The sequence below is a fragment of the Rhinoraja longicauda genome, chromosome 9 (assembly GCF_053455715.1).
Source record: "Rhinoraja longicauda isolate Sanriku21f chromosome 9, sRhiLon1.1, whole genome shotgun sequence".
Taxonomy (NCBI): Eukaryota; Metazoa; Chordata; class Chondrichthyes; order Rajiformes; family Arhynchobatidae; genus Rhinoraja; species Rhinoraja longicauda.
In genome coordinates this window covers 65,555,928-65,578,966 of record NC_135961.1, presented here as the reverse complement: position 1 = coordinate 65,578,966, position 23,039 = coordinate 65,555,928, and the positions used below count along the sequence as shown (strand labels likewise).

Below are 23,039 nucleotides of genomic sequence, written 5' to 3'. Positions count from 1 at the left end.
TCTTTGGGGAAATCAAAGTCCAAATATATCTATAAAATTATTTTCCCTTTAAGTCAAGGGTTCAGTTTATAAACAGCACAGCCTGGTGCAGTTTGCAAATGGATATCAACTATTAACAACAAAAATAGGCAACTTCTTGTTGACACACAGTGTTTTCAGTCTGCTGGCTTGTGTCCTTTTTTCACTCTTAATTGTAGGGAATTTGAGACTGGTTCTATTGTAGAAAGTCATAGTGAGATACAGCAGGGAAGCAAGCACTTCAGCCCACCGTGTCCATACTGAACACCAAGCACCCATTTACAGCTAATCCTACATTAATCCCATTTTATTCTCTGCACATTCTCCTCCCATATTTTGCAAAAACGTAAGATGGCTTTGAAACTGTAATGAGTGTTTTAACATAAAGAATGTCAAACGCTTGATTTTTAGGATGTTACATATGTCAGTGCATCGTGTTGTGAACCTTATTTCCAGTGATAAATACCTCAGTCTTGTGTCGTAAGTAAGAAAGTGGTCATTTACCCATCAAAAAATACTAATTAATTATTTTAATTGATTGATATTGCTGCATATATCAGTATCAATCTGTGTGGTTAAGTGTGCAACTGGAACCAGGGGGCCAGGCTGCAGTTGGGAGTGTTGCAAATGCAGAGGACCATTCAACCATCTGCGTATCAAAGACCCCCCTCGCCTGTGTCCACCTCTTACCTACCACGCTTTGTCCTGCCTTAACTTTCTTCCCCACCCAACCTTACGATTGGTCTGGAGAAAGGTTCCAACCCGAATCATCTCCTCTCCATATTTTCCAGAGATGCCGGCTGACCTGCTGAGTTACTGGAGCTCTTTGTGTCCTGAGGGTGAGTGTAGTGAAGAGCATTGCTACCTATTCATCACAGGTCCTTGTTCATGGATCAAGACCTTGCTCTATGAAGCATGTGTATCTGTGGAGTTAGGAGAGAGAGATATAAAATTATAAAAGGACTGGACAAGCTGGATGCAGGAAAAATGTTCCCAGTGTTGGGGGAGTCCAGAACCAGGGGCCACAGTCTAAGAATAAAGGGGAGGCCATTTAAAACTGAGGTGAGAAAAAATCTTTTTCACCCAGAGAGTTGTGAATTTGTGAAATTATCTGCCACAGAAGGCAGTGGAGGCCAATTCACTGGATGAATTTAAAAGAGAGTTAGATAGAGCTCTAGGGGCTAGTGGAATCAAGGGATATGGGGAGAAGGCAGGCACGGGTTACTGATTGTGGATGATCAGCCATGTTCACAATGAATGGCGGTGCTGGCTCGAAGGGCCCAATGGCCTCCTCCTGGTGCAGGATCTATGAGATCAGCCATGATTGAATGGCGGAATAGACCTAATTGGCCGAATGGCCTAATTCTACTCGTGTCACTTATAACCTTATGATCAGGCTTCATAGGAGCTATAGGTCTTTGGTCAGGCCGCATTTGGGGTCTTACATGCAGTTCTGGTCGCCCATTACAGGAAGGATATGGAGGCTTTGGAAAAGGTGCAGGGAAGATTTACCAGTGATGCATGGATTTAGAGGATATTAGCTACAAGGAGAGATTGGACAGGCTTGGATAGTTTTCTCTGGAATGCTGTGGGTTGCAGGGAGACCTGTTAGAAGTACAGAAAATTATGAGATGTATAGATTGGGTAGACAGAATATTGATTATCATGTTACAATGGCACCTGTCAAGGGGTGGGATATATTAGGCAGCAAGTGAACAGTCAGTTCTTGAAGTTGATGTGTTGGATGCAGGAGAAATGGGCAGGAGTAAAGACCTGAGCGACTTTGACAAGGGCCAAATTGTTATGGCCAGACGACTGGGTCATAGCATCTCTGAAACGGCAAGGCTTGTGGGATGCTCCCGGTCAGCAGTGGTGAGTACCTACCGACAGTGGTCCCACAGGGCACCTTCAGGGGTCTTGCCGAGTCCATGCCTTGGCGGGTCGGCGCTGTTTTGGCGGCACACGGAGGACCAATAGCCTATTAGGCAGGTGGCCATAATGTTTTGGTCCATCAGTGTGTAAGTGATGGTCTTCGCATCATGTTTGACACAGACATTGTGGGCCAAAGAGTCTGTTCTTGTGCTGTTCTTGTCTGTGTTCTACCCTCTATCAGCTGCGCAGTAGCTCCCCATGTCAAAGGGAACCACGCACAGCCAACTTATTCTCAACAGTGTTAACGTTCGGCCTGACCGATGCCAGAACCCTCGTAGATGATCCCAACAGCAACAGACTGGAAAACACGACTGTGATGCTATTAGTTAGGAGCTCAAACGCTTTGACATCAACATTGCCTCACTGAGGGAGGGAGATATGATAGGGCGCGAGATGGGCAGATAAAAGAAAAAAATGTGGGTACAATTTCAACTGAAGAGGCAAACCTGAAGAGAACACCATCTTTAGTTTAGAGATACAGCAAGGAAACGCCCTTCGGCCCACCGAGTCCACACCAACAAGCGATCCCCGCACATTAACACCATCCTACACACACTAGGGACAATTTACACTCATACCAAGCTAATTAACCTACAAACCTGTGTGTCTTTGGAGTGTGGGAGGAAACCGAAGATCTCGGTGAAAACCCACGCAGGTCACGGGGAGAACGTGCAAACTCCATACAGACAGCACCCGTAGTCAGGATCGAATCCGGGTCTCCGGTGCTACAAGCGCTGTAAAGCAGCAACTCTACCGCAACACCGTGACAGTGATCTTTATTATATTTACATATGATAATTATTGATCATAATTGTTTTATAGCATAAATCTTTTCTGACTTCTAAGTTGAATCAAAAAAAAGATTTGCGACTTGTTACTGACATTTTATTTGGGGAAAGAGGCTAGAAAACTAAAATAGAAACAAAATGCTTGAAGGTGACACCTCCGGAGAGATGTTTTAGATTGAGGCAGTTCATCAGAACTTTGAAATCTAACATCCTGTACATTTTAGTGCAGAAAAATCAGCATCCGACTCCCTGTCTCACCCTGGCCTTTCATCTCTAACACTAAAGTCCAGATCAGCTTGAAGAATATCATCTCAATGCAGCCTCTGGGATCTAACGCTGAATTCAACAACATCAGATCATAATGTTTTCCAATTTGTCTGAATCTGACTGTTCCACTGAATGATCATCAAACCTGAAATATCTTCTCTGTATCTGTCTCCATGGACGCTGTCTGACCTGCTGAGGATCTCCAGGGTTCTCTCTTTGTATTTCAGCTTTCCAGCATCAGCAGTGGTTTCTTTCTTCCTTGTGTGTATATTAGATCCAGCACTGTCCTTTTTGTCTTTCTCTGCTCTGTTTTTGATGATTTCCCTCTGTATACCTTCTAGATAGATCATTTGCTATATCCATTTACTCTCAGTCCATCTTTACCCATTACTTCTGTCATTCAAAGATAAACTCAAAGTGCTTGGAGTAACTCAGCGGGTCAGGCAGCATCTGTGGAGGAAAAATGGTGGGTGACGTTTGAGGTCGGGACCCTTCTTCAGACTGAAGGCCTTCGCCCTTTCTGTTTTGGCCGATGGTATTTGGCATGCTCAGTATTGCCAGCATTTTCTTGAGTCATGCATTACACAGTGATAAACTCGTTAAAATTTTAGGCGCGCATGTGCAAGAATTCAAGCTGGGAGTTAACTTTTTTTTAAGCTTAGTTTAGAGATACAGAGGCCTTTTGGCCCACCAAGTCCATGCCAACAAGTGATCCCCACACAGTAACACCATCCCACAAACGAGTGCCAATTTTACCAAGCCAGTTTAGGGTGGCGTAGCAGTAGAGTTGCTGCCTTACAGCGAATGTAGCGCCAGAGACCCGGGTTCGATCCCGATTAAGGGTACTTGTCTGTACGGAGTTTGTACGTTCTCCCCGTGCCCTGCGTGGGTTTTCTCCGAGATCTTCGGTTTCCTCCCACACTCCAAAGACGTACAAGTATGTAGGTTAATTGGCTTGGTAAATGTAAACACTGTCCCAAGTGTATGTAGGATAGTGTAAATATGCGGGGATCGCTGGTCAGTGCGGACCCAGTGGGCCGAAGGGCCTGTTTCTGCGCTGTATCTCTAAACTAAACTAAACTAAAATCTAAAACGTTTAACCCGGGCGGGGCAACCGCCATTGGTGGAGCAGGAGTTCGTGGCCACTGGCTGGGTGAGGTCGCGTGGGACGCGAGGCGGTGGCGTCACCTTGTCCCCTATTTAGGAGTGAGGAAGTTGGCAACCCAAGATAGGGGAGAAAGCCAGACCACCTGGAGGAAAACCCTGTGGTCACATGGAAAAATAGACTACATGCAGACAGCACTGATAGTCAAAATTCAAGCTACTACTGCCCCATGTTAGTCCATTCTTCAGCAAAATTTAGCTGAATGCGAATTTTACGATGACTAAACAAATGATGCATTGGAAAAGTCTCCAAGTAAGCTGCTTTTTAGCAATTGGTTTGGATAGGATGCTTGATCTTTAACTAAAATGTAAATTTGTTTGTTCAGAAACTACTTTTGCAAACCATTTGTGTACGTCAGAAACACTGGTATTTGCATAATGCTGTTCAAATCATTATGAAGATTCTGAGATATTAAAATGTACTTTTATGCAGGATAAAATTTTTATTAAAAAAAATATGGGGGTAGGGTATTGACATGGACAGAGAACTGGTTGGCAGACAGGAAGCAGAGAGTAGGAATTAACAGATCTTTTTCAGAATGGCAGGCAGTGACTAGTGGGGTGCCGCAAGGCTCAGTGCTGGGATCCCAGTTATTTACAATATATAGTAACGATTTAGATGAAGGAACTAAATGTAACATCTCCAAGTTTGCGGATCACACAAAGCTGGGTGGCAGTGTGAGCTGCGAGGAGGATGCTATGAGGCTGCAGGATGACTTAGACAGGTTGGGTGAGTGGGCAGGTGCTTGGCAGGTAAATGTGAGGATATCCACTTTGGTGGCAAGAACAAGAAGGCAGATTATTATCTGAATGGTGTCAGATTAGGAAAAGGGGAGGTACAACGAGACCTATTCCTTCTCACCCATTCCTTCTCTCCTGAGATGCTGCCTGACTTGCTGAGTTACTCCAGCATTTTGTGAAATAAATACAACGAGACCTAGTTGGCCTTGTACATCAGTCACTGAAACTAAGCATGCAGATACAGCAGGCAATGAAGAAAGCTAATGGCATATTTACCTTCATAGCGAGAGGATTTGAGTAAAGGAGCAAGAAGCTCCTACTGCAGTTGTACAGGGCCCTGGTGAGACCCCACCTGGAGTATTGTGTGCAGTTCGGTCTAAAAAATTGTGGAAGGCCATTCTTGCTGTTGAGGAAGTGCAGCGTATGTTTACCAGCTTAATTCCCGGGATGGCAGGACTGACATATGATAAAAGAATGGATCGATTGGGCTTATATTCACTGGAATTTAGAAGGATGGGAGGGGATCTTTTAGAAACATATAAAATTCTTAAGTGATTGGACAGGCTAGATGCAGGAAACATATTCCCCATGTTGGGGGAGTCCAGAATAAGGGGTATGTCATTTAGGACTGAGTTGAGGAAAAACTTTTTCAGCCAGAGAATCGTGAAAATGTGGAATTATCTGCCACAGAAGGCAGTGGAGGCCAATTCACTGAATGGATTCAAGAGAGAGTTAGATATAGCTCTTGGGGCTAATGGAATCAAGGGATATGGGGAGAATGCAGGAACAGCTTCTGGATGATCAGCCTTGATCATATTGAATAGCGGTGCTGGCTCGAAGGGCCGAATGACCCACTCCTGCACCAATTTTCTATGTTTTTACCCACGCAGGTCACGGGTAGAACGTACAAACTCCATACAGACAGCGCCCGTAGTTAGTATAAGAAAATAACCAGATGCTGGTACAAATCGAAGGTATTTATTCACAAAATGCTGGAGTAACTCAGCAGGTCAGGCAGCATCTCAGGAGAGAAGGAATGGGTGACGTTTCGGGTCGAGACCCTTCTTCAGACTGATGTTAGGATCGAACCCGGGTCTTTGGCGCTGTAAGGCAGCAACTCTACCGCTGCACCACCGTGCCATTTTCCATCCTGAAGTAGAAGCTTATTTTGGGGGAAAATAAAGACTCTTATTAAGCCACTGGTATAAATGTCAATCCATTGTGAGTTTCTGTTCATTGCTTAGAAACAGAGTGCTTGTTTGTTTTCTCATCCTCTCTAGTACATTATATATTTGCCATCTAGAAATGTACTGGCAATGTCAACTCTTCATCGTTAAAATATGAAATGTTGGTGAATGCAGTTTGCTCAACGTCTATTTAACATGCTTAAAAAAAATGACATTAAGTGGATATACAGTGAAGCCAAAAATAATTATCTGTCACAGCAACCGTCATATGCAGTGTCCTTGGTAACTAGCCGCTTCTCTTGAGTTACTGCAATTGCTATTCCTTTTCTGGTCAGTAGATGGGGATGTTTGAGTTGGGCAGCTGATGATCTAACAGTCTGTCTGAGCAATTACCGTTCATTTTGCTATTCCCCAAAATTAACAGATCACAATGGAAATAAATACAGAGAAATTCCATCTACTGTTCATAGTTCAGCATTCTAAGTATTTTTTAAATCAATTATGGTTGAGTTTTAGATGAAGAGTACATGTTTCTTAGCTGAGAAAGACTTCCCTTTCTGTTTTTGTTCATTGATTTTTTACCTCAAATTTATCAGGTATTCTTGTATTCTTTCCGTATTAATCTGCAGGATGATAACATTTACAACTTTTAGTATACTTTAGAAATATCTATTGGTTAGCTGCGTTTTATACTGAAAATATTTTGCTTGCTGCACTTTTGGCAATGCTATTCAAACTTCCTTCTTCACATAATTTTACAAAGCTCTATCACATCACCTTGCAACCTCATTTACTCCAGAGAAAACAGACCTAGCCTATCCAAAGATAGACACAAAATACTGGAGTAACTCAACGGGTCAGGCAGCATCACTGGAGAGAAGGAATGGGTGGCATTTCTTGTATACACTGGAATTTAGAAGGATGAGAGGGGATCTTATCGAAACGTATAAGATTATTAAGGGGTTGGACACATTAGAGGCAAGAAACATGTTCCCAATGTTGGGGGAGTCCAGAACCAGGAGCCACAGTTTAAGAATAAGGGGTAGGCCATTTAGAACAGAGATGAGGAAAAACTTTTTCAGTCAGAGAGTTGTGAATCTGTGGAATTATCTGCCTCAGAGGGCAGTGGAGGCCAATTCTCTGAATACATTCAAGAGAGAGCTAGATAGAGCTCTTAAGGATAGCGGAGTCAGGGGGTATGGGGAGAAAGCAGCAACGGGGTACTGATTGAGAATGATCAGCCATGATCACATTGAATGGCGGTGCTGGCTCGAAGGGCCGAATGGCCTACTCCTGCACCTATTGTCTATTGAAACGCCACCCATTCCTTCTCTCCAGAGATGCTGCCTGTCCTGCTGAGTTACTCCAGCATTTTGTGTCTCCCTTTGGTTTAAACCAGCATTTGCAGTTCCTTCATACACACCTATCCTATCCAATCTCTCCTGCTATCCCAAGTCCTCCAATCCAGGCAACATCCTTGTGATTTTTTTCTGCACCCCCTCTAGTTTAACCATGTCTTTCCTGTAGTGTGGTGATCAAAAATTCATACGTCACCGTGTGTAGCCTAAGGAGGGTTTTTTTCTTCACAACAGCAATATGATATCTCATCTCTTGGACTTAGTGGCCTGGCCAGAGAAGCCCAGCAAGCCATATGCTTCCTCATCACACTGTCAACCTTTCTTTTCAATTTTCAGAGAACTATATATCTGAACTCTGGGCGGTCACGGTGGAGCAGCGGTAGAGTTGCTGCCTTACAGCGAATGCAGCGCCGGAGACCCGAGTTCAATCCCGACTATGGGTGCTGTCTGTACGGAGTTTGTTCGTTCTCCCCGTGACCTGCGTGGGTTTTCTCCGAGATCTTCGGATTCCACCCACACTCCAAAGACGCACAGGTTGTAGGTTAATCGGCTTGGTAAATGTAAAAATTGTCCCTAGTGGGTGTACGATGGTGTTAACGTGCGGGGATCGCTGGTCGGTGCGGACCCGGTGCGCTGAAGGGCCTGTTTCCGCGCTGTATCTCTAAACTATAAGCTAAACTAAACTCAAAGATCTCTCTGTTCAACAACACTACCAAGAGCCCTGCCATTTACTGTGTATGTCAGAATTCATTCAATTTTGGCAAAAAGAAGTCTCAAAAGTGAACATGTCAATGGGTTTGTTTTTTTGTTTGTTAATTTAGCTGGGGCATGAGGTCCTTGAAAGAAGTTCTAAAAACATTATAGTAGCACTACTAGATTTAGAAGAGGAAAGACACTCCTTACTATTCTCGGAGTAACAGGAGTCCTCGGTCCTGTGTGTAGTTCTGCCTTGCATTTACATCATGATTGATCTGTATTTTCATCTCCCCTTTTTGACTCCCCAAATCCTAAAATTCATGCCTTTACAACATTTCAATACTTCTACATTTTTATCTGACCTCACCAGTAGTGTCTATTTTTTCTGGAAGATGAGGGCTCACCGCACTATCCGTTGTGTTTAGAATTGTTTCCTGCTGTCATGACTGAATGGCTTAAATCTAATTTTAAGGTCATGGCCTTCTGTTCTAGACTCCCAAGAGAAAATCATTTCCCTTTATCAACCCTCCCAACTCCTTTAATTGTTATAAACAACTCAATTACTTTCCCCCTTTCATCTACATTCCATGAGGAATATATCCAGACAGCTTGTAGTGCAGAACTGAATCCTGTACTTTAAATGGATGTAACCAGGACTTGGTATAACTCTTGAGTTAAAAGTTTGCAAGGTTTTCTTAATTTTTATTTTTCTTGCTTTCCATTTAATTTTTTTGTCCGCTGTAAAACCCTGTTCTCCGGCACATGCTGAATTTGCAGATGCCAGTTCATTCAACATTGCCCTAGGCACGACCTCAATATTGCCCTAAAGTGATCACAGGTACTCCTTCGGAACTGTCCCACAATCAGTCCAAGTACTCCTTCACTATGTATAAAAATAAAGGAAAGAACGGAGACACAAGGGACTACAGATGCTGGGTTTTTTAAAAGTTACAAAATGCTGGAGTAACTCAGCGGGTCAGGCAGCATCTCTGGAGGACATGAATAGGTGATGTTTCGGGTCGGGACATAGACTTCTTCAGATTTATAAAGATGTTTTGCAGGTGTCCGTTTGGTTCTTTTGCCATTCAAGCACTGGGTCCTAATTCTGCTCCTATCACTTATGATCTTATGAACCTTGAGTGTTTGTTCCAATTTCTAACTTACATCCTCATAAATATTACTTTAAAATATGCGTTTTGCTGTGTACGAGAATTGAATAATTCTAGAAAAGGAACACTCCATGTCAAAGAGATAGCTGGATCAATGAACGTAACTCTTCTTGGTTTGAACGAGCGTCTTTGTTTCTCTGCTGTCATCTGATTGACCATCTTGGTATTAGAAATTAAAAGGCACGAGAGAATCCCTTTTGAAGAAAAGTGTTAAAATAAATTCAACTAATTTCGATATGAAAAGACTAATGAACGTTATACTATATGGGGATTGCAGGCTGTGTAGGTGTGTCTTGAGAAGGGTCTCGACCCGAAACGTCATCCATCCCTTCTCTCCAGAGATCCTGCCTGTCCCGCTGAGTTACTCCAGCATTTTGTGTCTATGGGGATCAGGGGTCGGTGCGGACTCGGTAGGCCGAAGGGCCTTTTTCCGCACTGTATCTCTAAACTAAACTATATTCCTGCCTTCTGGAAATTAATGTATGATGATGCACTTGATATTAAAGTATATACTCATGAAATTTAGATTAAAATCTTATCATAATTCCAAAGGTTTATATCCATTTCCCTACAGTAAAAGCCTTCACTCAAATGACAAAAAGGCTGTGATTCTTGAAAAGAGTAGCTTTACTGTGCAGGTGTTCCTCAACTTACGATGGGGTTACGTTCTGATAAACCCATCGTAAATCGAAAATATCGTAAGTCGAAAATGCATTTAATACGCCTAACCTACCAAACACCATAGCAACCTAACCTACTGAACATCATAGCCCCTAACCTACCCAACATCATAGCCACCTAACCCACCCAACATCATAGCCACCTGACCTACCAAACATCATAGCCACCTACCCTACCCATCATCATAGCCACCTAAACCACCCAACATCATAGCCACCTAACCTACCCAACATCATAGCCACCTAACATACCGACATCATGGTCGTGGCAGCTCCCAATCGTGGCTGACTGGGAGCTGCGGCTCGCTGCCGTTGCCCGGCACCACCAGCAAGCATCGTACCGCATAAGGCACTGCCGGTCTGAGCAGCGGACAGGTCTGCCAGCCCGGGAAAAGATCAAAATTCAAAATTGGAAGTACGGTTCCTACTGAATGGGTATCGCTTTTGCACCATCGTAAAGTCTAAATATCGTAAGTCGAAGTATCGTGAATCGAGGAGCATCTATACTTGAATTGAGTCCATGCAATGTTTATGGCCACCTGGTTCAATGATTGTACTTGCCTTCAGAAGATGGCTTCATGGACCAATTATACATTAATTGGGGGTTGTGTAGATGGTTGACACCAATTTACAGAAGATAAATTATAATCCCTCTGCCTTCATGGATTTAAACGTCCTGCAGTTCTATTTGAAGAAGCAAAAGTAATTTTGTCTCTTGCCTTACTCTTGCGTTTCACTCAACCCTACTAAGCTGGATGATTTGATTGTTTATCATGGTGCTGTTTGTTGGTTCTGGTTTGTGCAAATTACTTTGTGTGTTTGTCCTGCTTCAATTCACTGGCACAGCTCAGAATTACTTCATTGCCTGGAAAGTGCGTTGGAACATTTGAGAACCATTTTATAAATTTAGTTGTTTTTTTTTAAAAATCCTGCGGGTTAATAACATGTTATTTTGGCTTAAAGAGCTTCCGGTTAAGTACTTCATCTGATGGTGTTTATTTGATTTTTAGACCAGCGTCACGGCTTCACTTGATACTGTTGGGGCGGTAGTGGTGGATCATGAGGGTAACGTGGCTGCCGCCGTTTCAAGTGGAGGCTTAGCGATGAAACATCCCGGGAGAGTTGGCCAGGTAATTTGCTTGTTCCATCTGCAAGATATTTGCATTGACATGCTAAATGTATTTTTTTCCATTGGTCTCAATGCAAGTCAAGAGTATTTAATTGTCAGGTAGTGACAATGGAACAACAAAATTCTTACCTGTAGCAGCATATCAGACCTGTACACATAAATAGTCATAGATACATATATGGACCAAACAGGGGCAGGTGGGACAATACAATACAATACAATACAGTCTGAAGAAGGGTCTCGACCCGAAACGTCACCCATTCCTTCTCTCCCGAGATGCTGCCCGACCTGCTGAGTTACTCCAGCATTTTATGAATAAATACCTTTGATTTGTACCAGCATCTGCAGTTATCTTCTTATACTTACAATACAATATAATATATCTTTATTGTCATTGTACAGGGAGGGGTACAACGAGATTGGGAATGCGCCTCCCATGAGATGCAATAATTTAATTAGCTAGTCAGTATTAATTTAAACAACCCAATGAAACAAATTGTAACAGTTTTAAAACAGAATAAAGTGCAAGTAGATCTGTGCCAGATTACTGTGCGATGTGACCATCCGGCTCAGCAGGACCGGTTCATAGCAGCTATGGCCCTGGGGGTGAAGCTGTTCCTGAGACTGGAGGTGCGGGCGTAGAAGGCCTTGTATCGTCTGCCCGATGGAAGGAGTTCGAACAGACTGTTGCAGAGGTGTGAAGAGTCTTTGTGGAAGCTGGTGGCTTTTCTGAGGCATCGTGTGTTGTAGATGCCCTTCAAGGCTGGTAGCTGTGTTCCGATGGTCCTCTGAGCTCTATGGACTACCCGCTGAAGAGCTTTCCTCTCTGCCTCCCAGATGGGGCATCTTGGTCGGCATGGTCAGGTTGAGCTGGAGGGCTGTCTGGCTCTACAAACTGAACCCGCCACTCATCAACTAGAGAGCAGTCTTGACCTCCCATCTACCCCATTGGTGACTTTCGAACTATTTTTAATCGGACTTTACTGGAATTTATCCTGCACTAAACATACCCTTTAACCTGATGACACACAATGCTGGAGTAACTCAGCGGGTCAGGCAGCATCTCGGGAGAGAAGGAATCGGTGACGTTTCGGGTCGAGACCCTTCTGTCACCCATTCCTTCTCTCCCGAGATGCTACCTACCCGCTGAGTTACTCCAGCATTTTGTGTCGACCTTTGATTTAAACCAGCGGCTGCAGTTTTTTTCCTACACCCTTTATCCTGTATGTGTACACTATGGACAACTTGATTGTAATCATGTGTAGTCTTTTCGCTGACTGGATAGCACGCAACAAAAAAAGCTTTTCACTGTACTTTAGTACACGTGACAATAATTATAAACTGACTAACAAAAACTCAATAATTTAATAACTCCAATACCAGTGCACCAATACCAGTGTACCAGGTCGAGACCCTTCTTCAGACTGATGTCAGGGGAGGGAGTGGGACAAAGATAGAATGTAGTCGGAGACAGGAAGACTAGTGGGAGAACTGGGAAGGGGGAGGGGATAGAGAGGGAGAGCAGGGGCTATCTGAAGTTAGAGAAGTCAATGTTCATACCGCTGGGCTGTAAACTACCCAAGCGAAATATGAGGTGCTGTTCCTATAATTTGCACTGGGCCTCACTCTGGCAATGGAGGAGGCCCAGGACAGAGAGGTCAGATTGGGAATGGGAGGGGGAATTGAAGTGCTGAGCCAACGGGAGATCAGGTAGGTTAAGACGGACTGAGCGGAGGTGTTCAGCGAAACGATCGCCGAGCCTGCGCTTGGTCTCGCTGATATAGAGAGGTTGGCACCTGGAACACCGGATACAGTAGATTCTATTCGTGAACCTGATGGTCACGGTTTTCAGACTCCTGTATTTTGTTCCCGATGAAAGGAGTAAAATGAGAGCATGGCCAGGGGGTTGTGGATCTGTGATGATGCTGGCTGCCTTTTTCCCCAATAAAATTGGAGCATGTTCATTTTTAGTATGAACAAATGCATTGAGAGCAATGTGAAATAAATATTGTACTTTGGGCAAATGTTTAGTTATTCTCTATGTGATGTAGGTAGTGCTGACGAGCAAAGTGTTGACTGCCTAACCTGATTGTCAACTTGCCCAACTTACCCATGCCGACCTAAACGCCCCATCTACAATAGTCCCACCTGCTTGCATTTGGCCCATATCCCTCCTAACCTTTCCTTTCCATGTACCACTTCGACTTGTTGATGGTTTGGTTTTAGAATAAATATTTTAATGATATGAATTGATCCTTGCTGGGTGCTTCTTAGCCCTGTTTTTTTTATTTTCCCTTGAGGCGGTTTGTTTTGAATGTGGGGGGAAAAAAAGCATTTTGTCTGATTTGACATTTTTTATATCATTGTGTAAATGTTTTTGCTTTAATTGACTTCAGCTGCTAGCACAATTCAAAGTCATGACTTCAGTTGTTGCCAGGTAAATGAAGACCACAGGCGTACAGATGACAGAGAACTACAGTTAACCTCTTACATGTGTAAAAAAAGTGGCCTCTGGTCCTAGACTTCCCACTAGAGGAAACATCCTCTCCACATTCACTCTATCCAGGCCTTTCACTATCTGTCTGGTTTGTAGATGATTTAAAAATATATATATATATTTGTCTGGCCCTATAAGTATTTACTATTTGCGTTATTGTATTTGGGAATATATAAACTCATAAGTGATAGGAACAGAATTAGGCCATTCGGCCATCAAGTCTACTCCGCCATTCAATCACGGCTGATCTGTAAAGTGGTGGGATTGCCGCCCGCGAGGTCATTGTTAACTTTTTTGTCCCCGTGACTTGCCGTATCAGGCGTGGCCAAAAAGGTGTACAGATACGGTTTGGAGAGAGATTTGAGCTGCTTTATAGAAGTTGCCTTGAGAGAAAATCAAAATTTCATTGTGCTTGTATTAACAAAATACAAAATGACATTGTTATACTTGAATAGAAACATAAAAACGTAGAAAAATAGGTGCAGGAGTAGGGCATTCGGCCCTTCAAGCCAGCACCGCCATTCAATATGATCATGGCTGATCATCCACAATCAGTTCCCCGCTTCCTGCTTTTTTCCCATATCCCTTGATTCCTTTAGCCCTAAGAGCTAAATCCAACTCTCTCTTGAAAACATCCAGTGAATTGGCCTCCACTGCCTTCTGTGGCAGAGAATTCCACAGATTCACAACTCTCTGGGTGAAGAAGTTTTTACTCATCTCAGTCCTAAAGGCCTACCCCTTATTCTTAAACTGTGACCACTGGTTCTGGACTCCCCCCAACATCAGGAACATTTTTCCTGCATCTAGCCTGTCCAATCCTTTAAGAATGTTATATATTTTATGTTTCTATAAGTTTTTATACATAGTAGGGAAAATGAACAGTTGTGCCAGAGAAGAGAGAGATGATGAAGAAATAAAGTCAGAGAACCTGGGATGGAGGAATGGGGATGGTGGGCCGGGTAGTGTTGGACAAAGAACCTTGTAAATGAAGAGATTTTATATTTCCTGAGGACCTATTCCACCCGATGAGTGTGCTAAATTTAAAAGGAATCCCATTCCTCAATTTAGTTCCCTATACAATCTAATTAATCTATTCCCTTGTTCATATCCCTTAACACTAGCCTGACATGGTGAATATGTGGAATTATTTGCCACAGAAGGCTGTGGAGGTAAAGTCAGTGAATAATTTTAAGGCATAGATAGATTCTTGATTAGTACAGTTGTTAGAGGTTATGGGGAGAAGGCAGGAGAATGGTGTTAGGAGGGAGAGATAGATCAGCCATGATTGAATGGCAGAGTAGACATGATGGGCCGAATGGTCTAATTTTACTCCCATATCTTAAGACCTTATTACGCCATCAACCACTTACACCAGGGGTCATTTACAGTGGCCATTTTAATGGCCATGTTCCAACCAGCTCTTCTTAGAGATGTTGAGGAAACTGGAGAACCTGGGGTGGCTACACAGTCACAGGGAGATCATGCAAACTCCACACAGACAGCATCAGAGTCAGAATCGAACTGAAGTTGCTGCAGATGTAAGGCAGCTGTACTATCTGCAGCTCCACTGTGCCAGGAAGGGAGATGTGAAGCATCGAAAAAGAAGGGTGGTAAGTAAGGAAGGAGGCAGTACATGTTATATATAAGGAAATAAGGAACTGCAGATGCTAGATGCTAGTCTACAAAAAAAAAAAAAAAAAGTGCTGGAGTAACTCAGCGGGTCAGGCTGTATGTCTGCGGGACACAGATAGATGACGTTTCGGGTCGGGACCCTTCAGAGTGATGTGTGTGTGTGTGTGTGCGTGTGTAAGAAAAAAAAAGTACAGATGTAAACATGCATGTGGCATAAAGTGCAGAAATGTAGTGCTTGATGTGGTGCTTAGATTGGGTGTTTATTTTGCCAATAATGGCGGCCTCTGTTTGGTGCAACAAAAGCTTTTCACTGTACCTCGACACACATGACAATAAACTAAACTCAAACTGTGAAATACAGTGAGATCACTACAGTAGAACAAATTGTGAATCTCACTGCAAAGGTGATAATCAGGTCAGAGGTGATGGGAGTAGAATTAGGCCATTCGGCCCATCAAGTCTACTCCGCCATTCAATCATGGCTGATCTATCTTTCCCTCCTAACCCCATTCTCCTGCCTTCTCCCCATAACCTCTGACACCTGATGATGATGATGATAATAATAATAATAATAATAATTAATATATTCATAGGGAAAAAATGGAACATATTTGGTGCATTTCCCTATCTCTTGGAGTTTAAAAAGACAATTTTCCTGAATTTTGTTTTTAGGCAGCTGTATATGGATGCGGTTGCTGGGCAGAAAACACAGGTGGCCATAATGTGTATTCTACAGCTGTGAGTACATCAGGTATTAACTATAAATGCAAATATTTTTCACTGCTGTCCATCTTCACCTGCATTATTTACCGTCACCTCCAAGCCTATCTTCATGAATACTTTATGACTGATTTTACCTAAGATACACACAAAAAACTAGAGTAACTCAGCGGTTCAGGTGGCATCTCTGGAGAAAAGGAATAGGTGACTTTTCTGGTCGAGACCCTTCTTCAGACTGAGAGTCAGGGGGAAAGGGAAACGGAAACAAAAAATATAACCGGTGATATAGAGAGATATAGAACGAATGAGTGAAAGAAATGCAAAAAGTAACGATGATCAAAGAAAGTTGGAGACCACAATGGGCCATTGTTGGCTGTGGGCTAATTGTTAACGAATTATACAGACAGTGAAACTCATCAGGACGACAGCGAAACTGGTACGATGTCTAGGGTGGGGGAGGGATGGAGAGAGATAGGATGCAAGGGTTACTTGAAGCTAGAGAAATCAACAGTGATACTGCTGGGTTGTAAGCTGCCCAAGTGAAACATGAGGTGCTGTTCCTCCAATTTGCATTTGGCTTCACGAATGGACTCTTATTTCTTTCTTTGAGAATTCACAGGAGGTAAAAGTGTGGGCGTTTGACTCCTCCTTTATTTGACGTATTGTGAGGAACCAGAGCAAACATTTCCCCATCCTAAGAGTAGAGAGTACCATTTTAATTGACTGGAAGGATATTGACTTGACTATTGGAAAAAGAAGTTGCTCAAAACAAATTCCGTGATAAGCTGGCAAAAGTGTGCCGCCTTAACATCCTGGTGAAAACCCAGTCCTGTGTCACTTGCAAATGGATTTTGGATCGAGTTTGTTGCTTTTTCAAAGGCAGAAGGTTCTGCATTGCAGTCACAGAGTGATACAGTGTGGAAACAGGCACTTCGGCCCAACATGCCCACACCGGCCAACATGTCCCAGCTACTGAAGAGTCTGAAGAAGGGTCTTGACTCGAAACATCACCCATTCCTTCTCTACAGAGATGCTGCCTCATCCCCCCTGAGTTATTCCAGCTTTTTCTGTCTATCCCAGCTACACTAGTCGGTTTAAGTTGAATTGCATAGACATCATTGATGGGACTGTGTTGATCTTTATCTTTGTAAATATACAGTGCATGGTCTTGGTTGATGCAAATATTTGTGGAGGTGCCAAGCCCTTGCATGAGAATAATAATGATTACAATCAGATTTGGACGTGTTGAGAAGCAGTCCATGGCTTTGAAGAGATCCTTTAGTGTTATCCGCGTGTAAGAAGGAACTGTAGACGCAGGCTGGTTAATACGTAGCATTGTGGCTCAGACCACATGCATCTTGCTGCCTGCATAATGTATTCACCATGGCTCGTGATTTCTACAGTTTAGCTCTGACAACAGCAGATAGTGCATTAACATGCATGAAACAAAATAAAATCAAACATTGTCAGTTTTAAGACCATAAATAGGCCATGCCATATCAAGAATGGTACAGTATATAAGTTCACAAGTGATAGGAGCAGAATTAGGCCATTTGGCCCATCAAATGGCCTAATTGACTGGAAAAACTTTTTCAGTCAGAGAGTTGTGAATCTGTGGAATTCTCTGCCTCAGAAGGCAGTGGAGGCCAATTCTCTGAATGCATTCAAGAGAGAGCTAGATAGAGCTCTTAAGGATAGCGGAGTCAGGGGGTATGGGGAGAAGGCAGGAACTGGGTACTGATTGAGAATGATCAGCCATGATCACATTGAATGGGAGTGCTGGCTCGAAGGGCCGACTGGGCTCCTCCTGCACCTATTGTCTGTTGTCTAAGACTATGACTCTGTGTACTCCGCCATTCAATCATCTCTCCCTCCTAACCCCATTCTCCTGCCTTCTCCCCATAACCCCTGACAACCGTACTAATCAAGAATCTCTCAATCTCGGCCTTAAAAATATCCATTGACAGCCTCCACAGCCTTCTATGGCAATGAATTCCACAGATTCACCACCCACTGACTAAAGAAATTCCTCCTCATCTCCTTCTTAAAGGAATGTCTTTTTAGTCTGAGGCTATGACCTCTGGTCCTAAACTCTCCCACTAGTGGAAACATCCTCTCCACTCTATCCAGGCCTTTCACTATGAGGAGGGTCTTGATCCTGTTGCCCACATTTGCTCTCCAACCAATTCAATGAATCCAACTCTCCTGTCCTTTATCCAAGGTTCTACAATGCACTACATTAAGTAAATAGCCAAAAAAAAATTTTTTAAGTACCAATGAATCTGCTTCCACCACCCTTTGATCATAACAGTACTGGTAGGGAAAAAAAGAACATTTCCCCAACTTGCCAATTTAGCTTCCCAATCTTGCTAATTTAGGGGAATCAAGAACCAGATACAGGTTTAAGGTGAGGAGGTAAATATTTAATAGGAACCTGAGGGGTAACCTTTTCACACAAAGAGTGGTAGTGTACAGAACGAGCTGCCAGTTGAAGCAGGTACTATCGCAACGTTAGAAAAACATTTGAACAGGCACATGGATAGGATAGGTTTAGAAGGATTTGGGCCAAACGCAGGCAGGTGGGATTAATGTAGATGGGGCATGTTGATTGGTGTGGGCAAGTTGGGCCAACGGCCCTGTTTCCATGCTGTATGAATCTGAGCTCTCCAAGTTCTTTCCTTAGTTACTAGGCTGCAGAATAGCAGAAGGCACTGTTTGACCAAAGATAGACACAAAAACCTGGAGTAGACAGACACAAAAATCTGGAGAACTCAGCGGGTCAGACAGCATCTCTGGAGAAAAGGAATAGGTGACGTTTCAGGTCGAGACCAGCGATGCTGTCTGACTCGCTGAGTTACTCCAGCTTTTTGTGTCTATATTCGGTTTAAACCAGCACCCACAGTTCCTTCATGTGCATTGTTTGATCATGTGTCATATCTTCCCCTTTGCTTTATCAATTGTACGTGAGTTTGACTCGATTGTATTTATGTACAGTATGATCTGATCTGTTTGGAGAGCATGCAAAGCAAAGCTTTTCATTGTACCTCGTTTAGTGCATTTTTTGTCATTTTACTTAAAGTACCAGACAACTGATTGTAAAATTGAGTAAGGGCTCATGGGTTTGGAGATCACATATGGGCATTGTTCGAGGATGAGTTAAAGAACAGAGAAGGGAATACGAATATTTAAGTTATTTTCAGATTGACAGGTGACATTGGGCGCCACAAAGACCACGCCTTGATCTTTAAGCTGTTCATAAACTTATTTAGAAACTATTATTAACTGGGAAAAAGGGACTGAGTGCATGGCACACACGTTCATAGGTAATACAGTAACAGCGCGAAGTTAAGGAGGAAGTTAGTATAATTAGCTTGCAAACGAATACAAGCTGGAAAGAATGCAGATAAGATTTACGAGGGTTTTGCTGGGACTCGAAGCCTGAGCTTTAGTGAGAGGTTGGGCAGGCAAGGAGATTATTCCTAAGAGCGCCGGAGGCTGACGGGTGATTTTATAAAGTTGCATAAAATCATGAGGGGAATAGATAGGGTGAATGCAAAGAGCTTTTTACCCAAGGTAGGGGGAATAAGTTCACAAGTGATAGTAGCAGAATTAGGCCATTCGGCCCATCACGTCTACTCCGCTAGTCAATCATGGCTGATCTATCTCTCCCTCCTAACCTTATTCTCCAGCCTTCTCCCCATAACCCCTGACACCCGTACTAACGAGTATCTGTGGAATTCTCTGCCTCAGAAGGCAGTGGAGGCCAATTCTCTGAATGCATTCAAGAGAGAGCTAGATAGAGCTCTTAAGGATAGCGGAGTCAGGGGGTATGGGGAGAAGGCAGGAACGGGGTACTGATTGAGAATGATCAGCCATGATCACATTGAATGGCGGTGCTGGCTCGAAGGGCCGAATGGCCTCCTCCTGCTCCTATTGTCTATTATCTATTGTCTATAACAAAATCAAGACCCAGAGGACATAGATTTAAAGTGAGAGAGGAAAGGTTTAACCTGTGGCAACTTTTTCACTCGTAAGGGCAAGGTCTCTGGATCAAGCTGTCAGGGGAGGTAGTTGAGGCAGGTATTACAGCAGCATTTAAAAGTCACGTGGGCAGGCATGGTTTAGAGGGATAGGGGCCAAATATGGACAACTGTAATCAATCTGAGTAGCGTAGATGGACATCATGGTTGGTTAGCATAGACGAGTTGGGCCGAAAAGCCCGTTTACATCCTGTGTGACTTTATGACACTCAGTGGGCTAAGTAGACAAGTTCACCAGTCCACGCCGACCATCAATCACCCATTTACACTCGGTCTAGGTTATCCCACTTTCGCATCCACTCTCTCCACATGTCTTTGGGATGTGGGAGGAAACCAGAACGCCCAGAGGAAACCCATGGAGTCACAGGGGGGATGTGCAATCTCCACACAGACAGGACCCGGGATCAGGATCGAACCTGCGCCTCTGACACTGAGACAGCAGCTCTACCAACTATATCACTGTGCCACCCCTAACAAATCTTTCTGTCGACATTTAGCGCACCTAACCTCTACCATGCTGTGTTTAGTAGTGTGGTTCCCATTAAAAGTATTTTGTATCAAAAAGCTCTGAAAGGTAACGGGGAGAAAAGATGAGGTACGAGGGTAAGCTAACCTATAATATAAAGGAGGATAGTAAAAGCTTTTTTAGGTATGTGAAGAGGAAAAAAATAGTCAAGGCAAATGTGGGTCCCTTGAAGACAGAAGCAGGGGAATTTATTATGGGGAACAAGGAAATGGCAGATGAGTTGAACCGGTACTTTAGATCTGTCTTCACTAAGGAAGATCCAAACAATCTCCCAGATGTTCTCGTGGCCAGAGATCATAGGGTGACGGAGGAACTGAAGGAAATCCACATTAGGCAGGAAATGGTGTTGGGTAGACTCATGGGACTGAAGGCTGATAAATCCCCAGGGCCTGATGGTCTGCATCCCAGGGTACTTAAGGAGGTGGCTCTAGAAATTGTGGACGCATTGGTGATCATTTTCCAATGTTCTATAGATTCAGGATCAGTTCCTGTGGATTGGAGGGTAGCTAATGTTATCCCACTTTTTAAGAAAGGAGAGAGAGAGAGAAAACGGGAAATTATAGACCAGTTAGTCTGACATCAGTGGTGGGGAAGATGCTGGAGTCAATTATAAAATTGCGGAGCATTTGGATAGCAGTAACAGGATCATTCCGAGTCAGCATGGATTTACGAAGGGGAAATCATGCTTGACTAATCTTCTGGAATTTTTTGAGGATGTGACTAGGAAAATTGACAGGGAAGAGCCGGTGGATGTGGTGTACCTCGACTTTCAGAAAGCCTTCGACAAGGTCCCACACAGGAGATTAGTGGGCAAAATTAGAGCACATGTTATTGGGGGTAGGGTACTGACATGGATAGAAAATTGGTTGACAGACAGAAAGCAAAGAATGGGGATAAATGGGTCCCTTTCAGAATGTCAGGCTGTGACTAGTGGGGTACCGCAATGTTCGGTTCTGGGACCGCAGCTATTTACAATATACATTAATGACTTGGATGAAGGGATTAAAAGTACCATTAGCAAATTTGCAGATGATACAAAGCTGGGTGGTAGTGTGAATTGTGAGGAAGATGCTATGAGGTTGCAGGGTGACTTGGACAGGTTGTGTGAGTGGGCGGATGCATGGCAGATGCCGTTTAATGTGGATAAGTGTGAGGTTATCCACTTTGGTGGTAAGAATAGGAAGGCAGATTATTTTCTGAATATTGTCAAGTTAGGAAAAGGGGATGTACAACGAGATCTGGGTGTCCTAGTGCACCAGTCACTGAAAGGAAGCATGCAGGTACAGCAGGCAGTGAAGAAAGCCAATGGAATGTTGGCCTTCATAACAGGAGTTGAGTATAGGAGCAAAGAGGTCCTTCTGCAGTTGTACAGGGCCCTAGTGAGACCGCACCTGGAGTACTGTGTGCAGTTTTGGTCTCCAAATTTGAGGAAGGATACTCTTGCTATTGAGGGCATGCAGCGTAGCTTTACTAAGTTAATTCCCGGAATGGCGGGACTGTCATATGTTGAAAGACTGGAGCGACTAGGCTTGTATACACTGGAATTTAGAAGGATGAGAGGGGATCTTATCGAAACATGTATGATTATTAAGGGGTTGGACACGTTAGAGGCAGGAAACAATGTTGGGGAGTCCAGAACCAGGGGCCACAGTTTAAGAATAAAGGGTAGGCCATTTAGAACGGAGATGAGGAAAAACTTTTTCAGTCAGAGAGTTGTGAATCTGTGGAAGTCTCTGCCTCGGAAGGCAGTTGAGGCCAATTCTCTGAGTGCATTCAAGAGAAAGCTAGATAGAGCTCTTAAGGATAGCGGAGTCAGGGGCTATGGGGAGAAGGCAGGAACGGGGTACTGATTGAGAATGATCAGCCATGATCACATTGATTGGTGGTGCTGGCTCGAAGGGCCGAATGGCCTACTCCAGCACCTATTGTCACCAAGGCTGCTGCCTTACTGCACCGGAGACCCGGGTTCGATCACGACTAGGGGTGCTGTCTGTATGGAGTTTGTACGTTCTCCCTGTGACCGCGTGGGTTTTCTCCGAGATCTTTGGTTTCCTCCCACATGCCAAGGTCTGTAGGTTAAATGACTTGGTATAAATGTAAATTGTCCCCAGTGTGTGTAGGATAGTGTTAATGTGTGGGGATCGCTGGTTGTTGCGGACTCGGTGGGCCGAAGGGTTTGTTTCCACGCTGGATCTCTAAACTAAACCAAACTAAAATGTCACGGGCTGCAAAGTCTTTATCATATGGTGGACAGAACAGAAACAAACTTTTTTTTTTGTCTCTTAACGGGAGGTTCTTTCAAGTTTGGAAATTGAAAACGTGTGTATCTTAATGCAGTAAATGTATGTGTGTTCTTTCACATGCACCTGTTTCTAATTTGCAAACATGAAAGATGTCTGCATCAAAAGACCTTCAAAAAAATCCCAATTCTTCCATGATGCCCAATGAACATGAAGCACACAAGTGGTGGTGATTGTTTAAGTTATGGTTTCCAA

General features: G+C 43.5%; 1 protein-coding gene across 2 annotated transcripts in view; it reads left to right on the top strand.

The window, feature by feature from the left end:
• The window catches only part of tasp1 (taspase, threonine aspartase, 1), an 84,290-nt gene that overhangs the window by 27,917 nt on the left and 33,334 nt on the right, over positions 1-23,039 (top strand). For both annotated transcript variants that reach the window (XM_078405650.1, XM_078405652.1), the window contains 2 exons: positions 11,011-11,130; positions 15,931-16,009. In XM_078405650.1, coding sequence (XP_078261776.1) covers positions 11,011-11,130; positions 15,931-16,009 — 199 coding nt within the window. The remainder of the gene's footprint in view (positions 1-11,010; positions 11,131-15,930; positions 16,010-23,039) is intronic.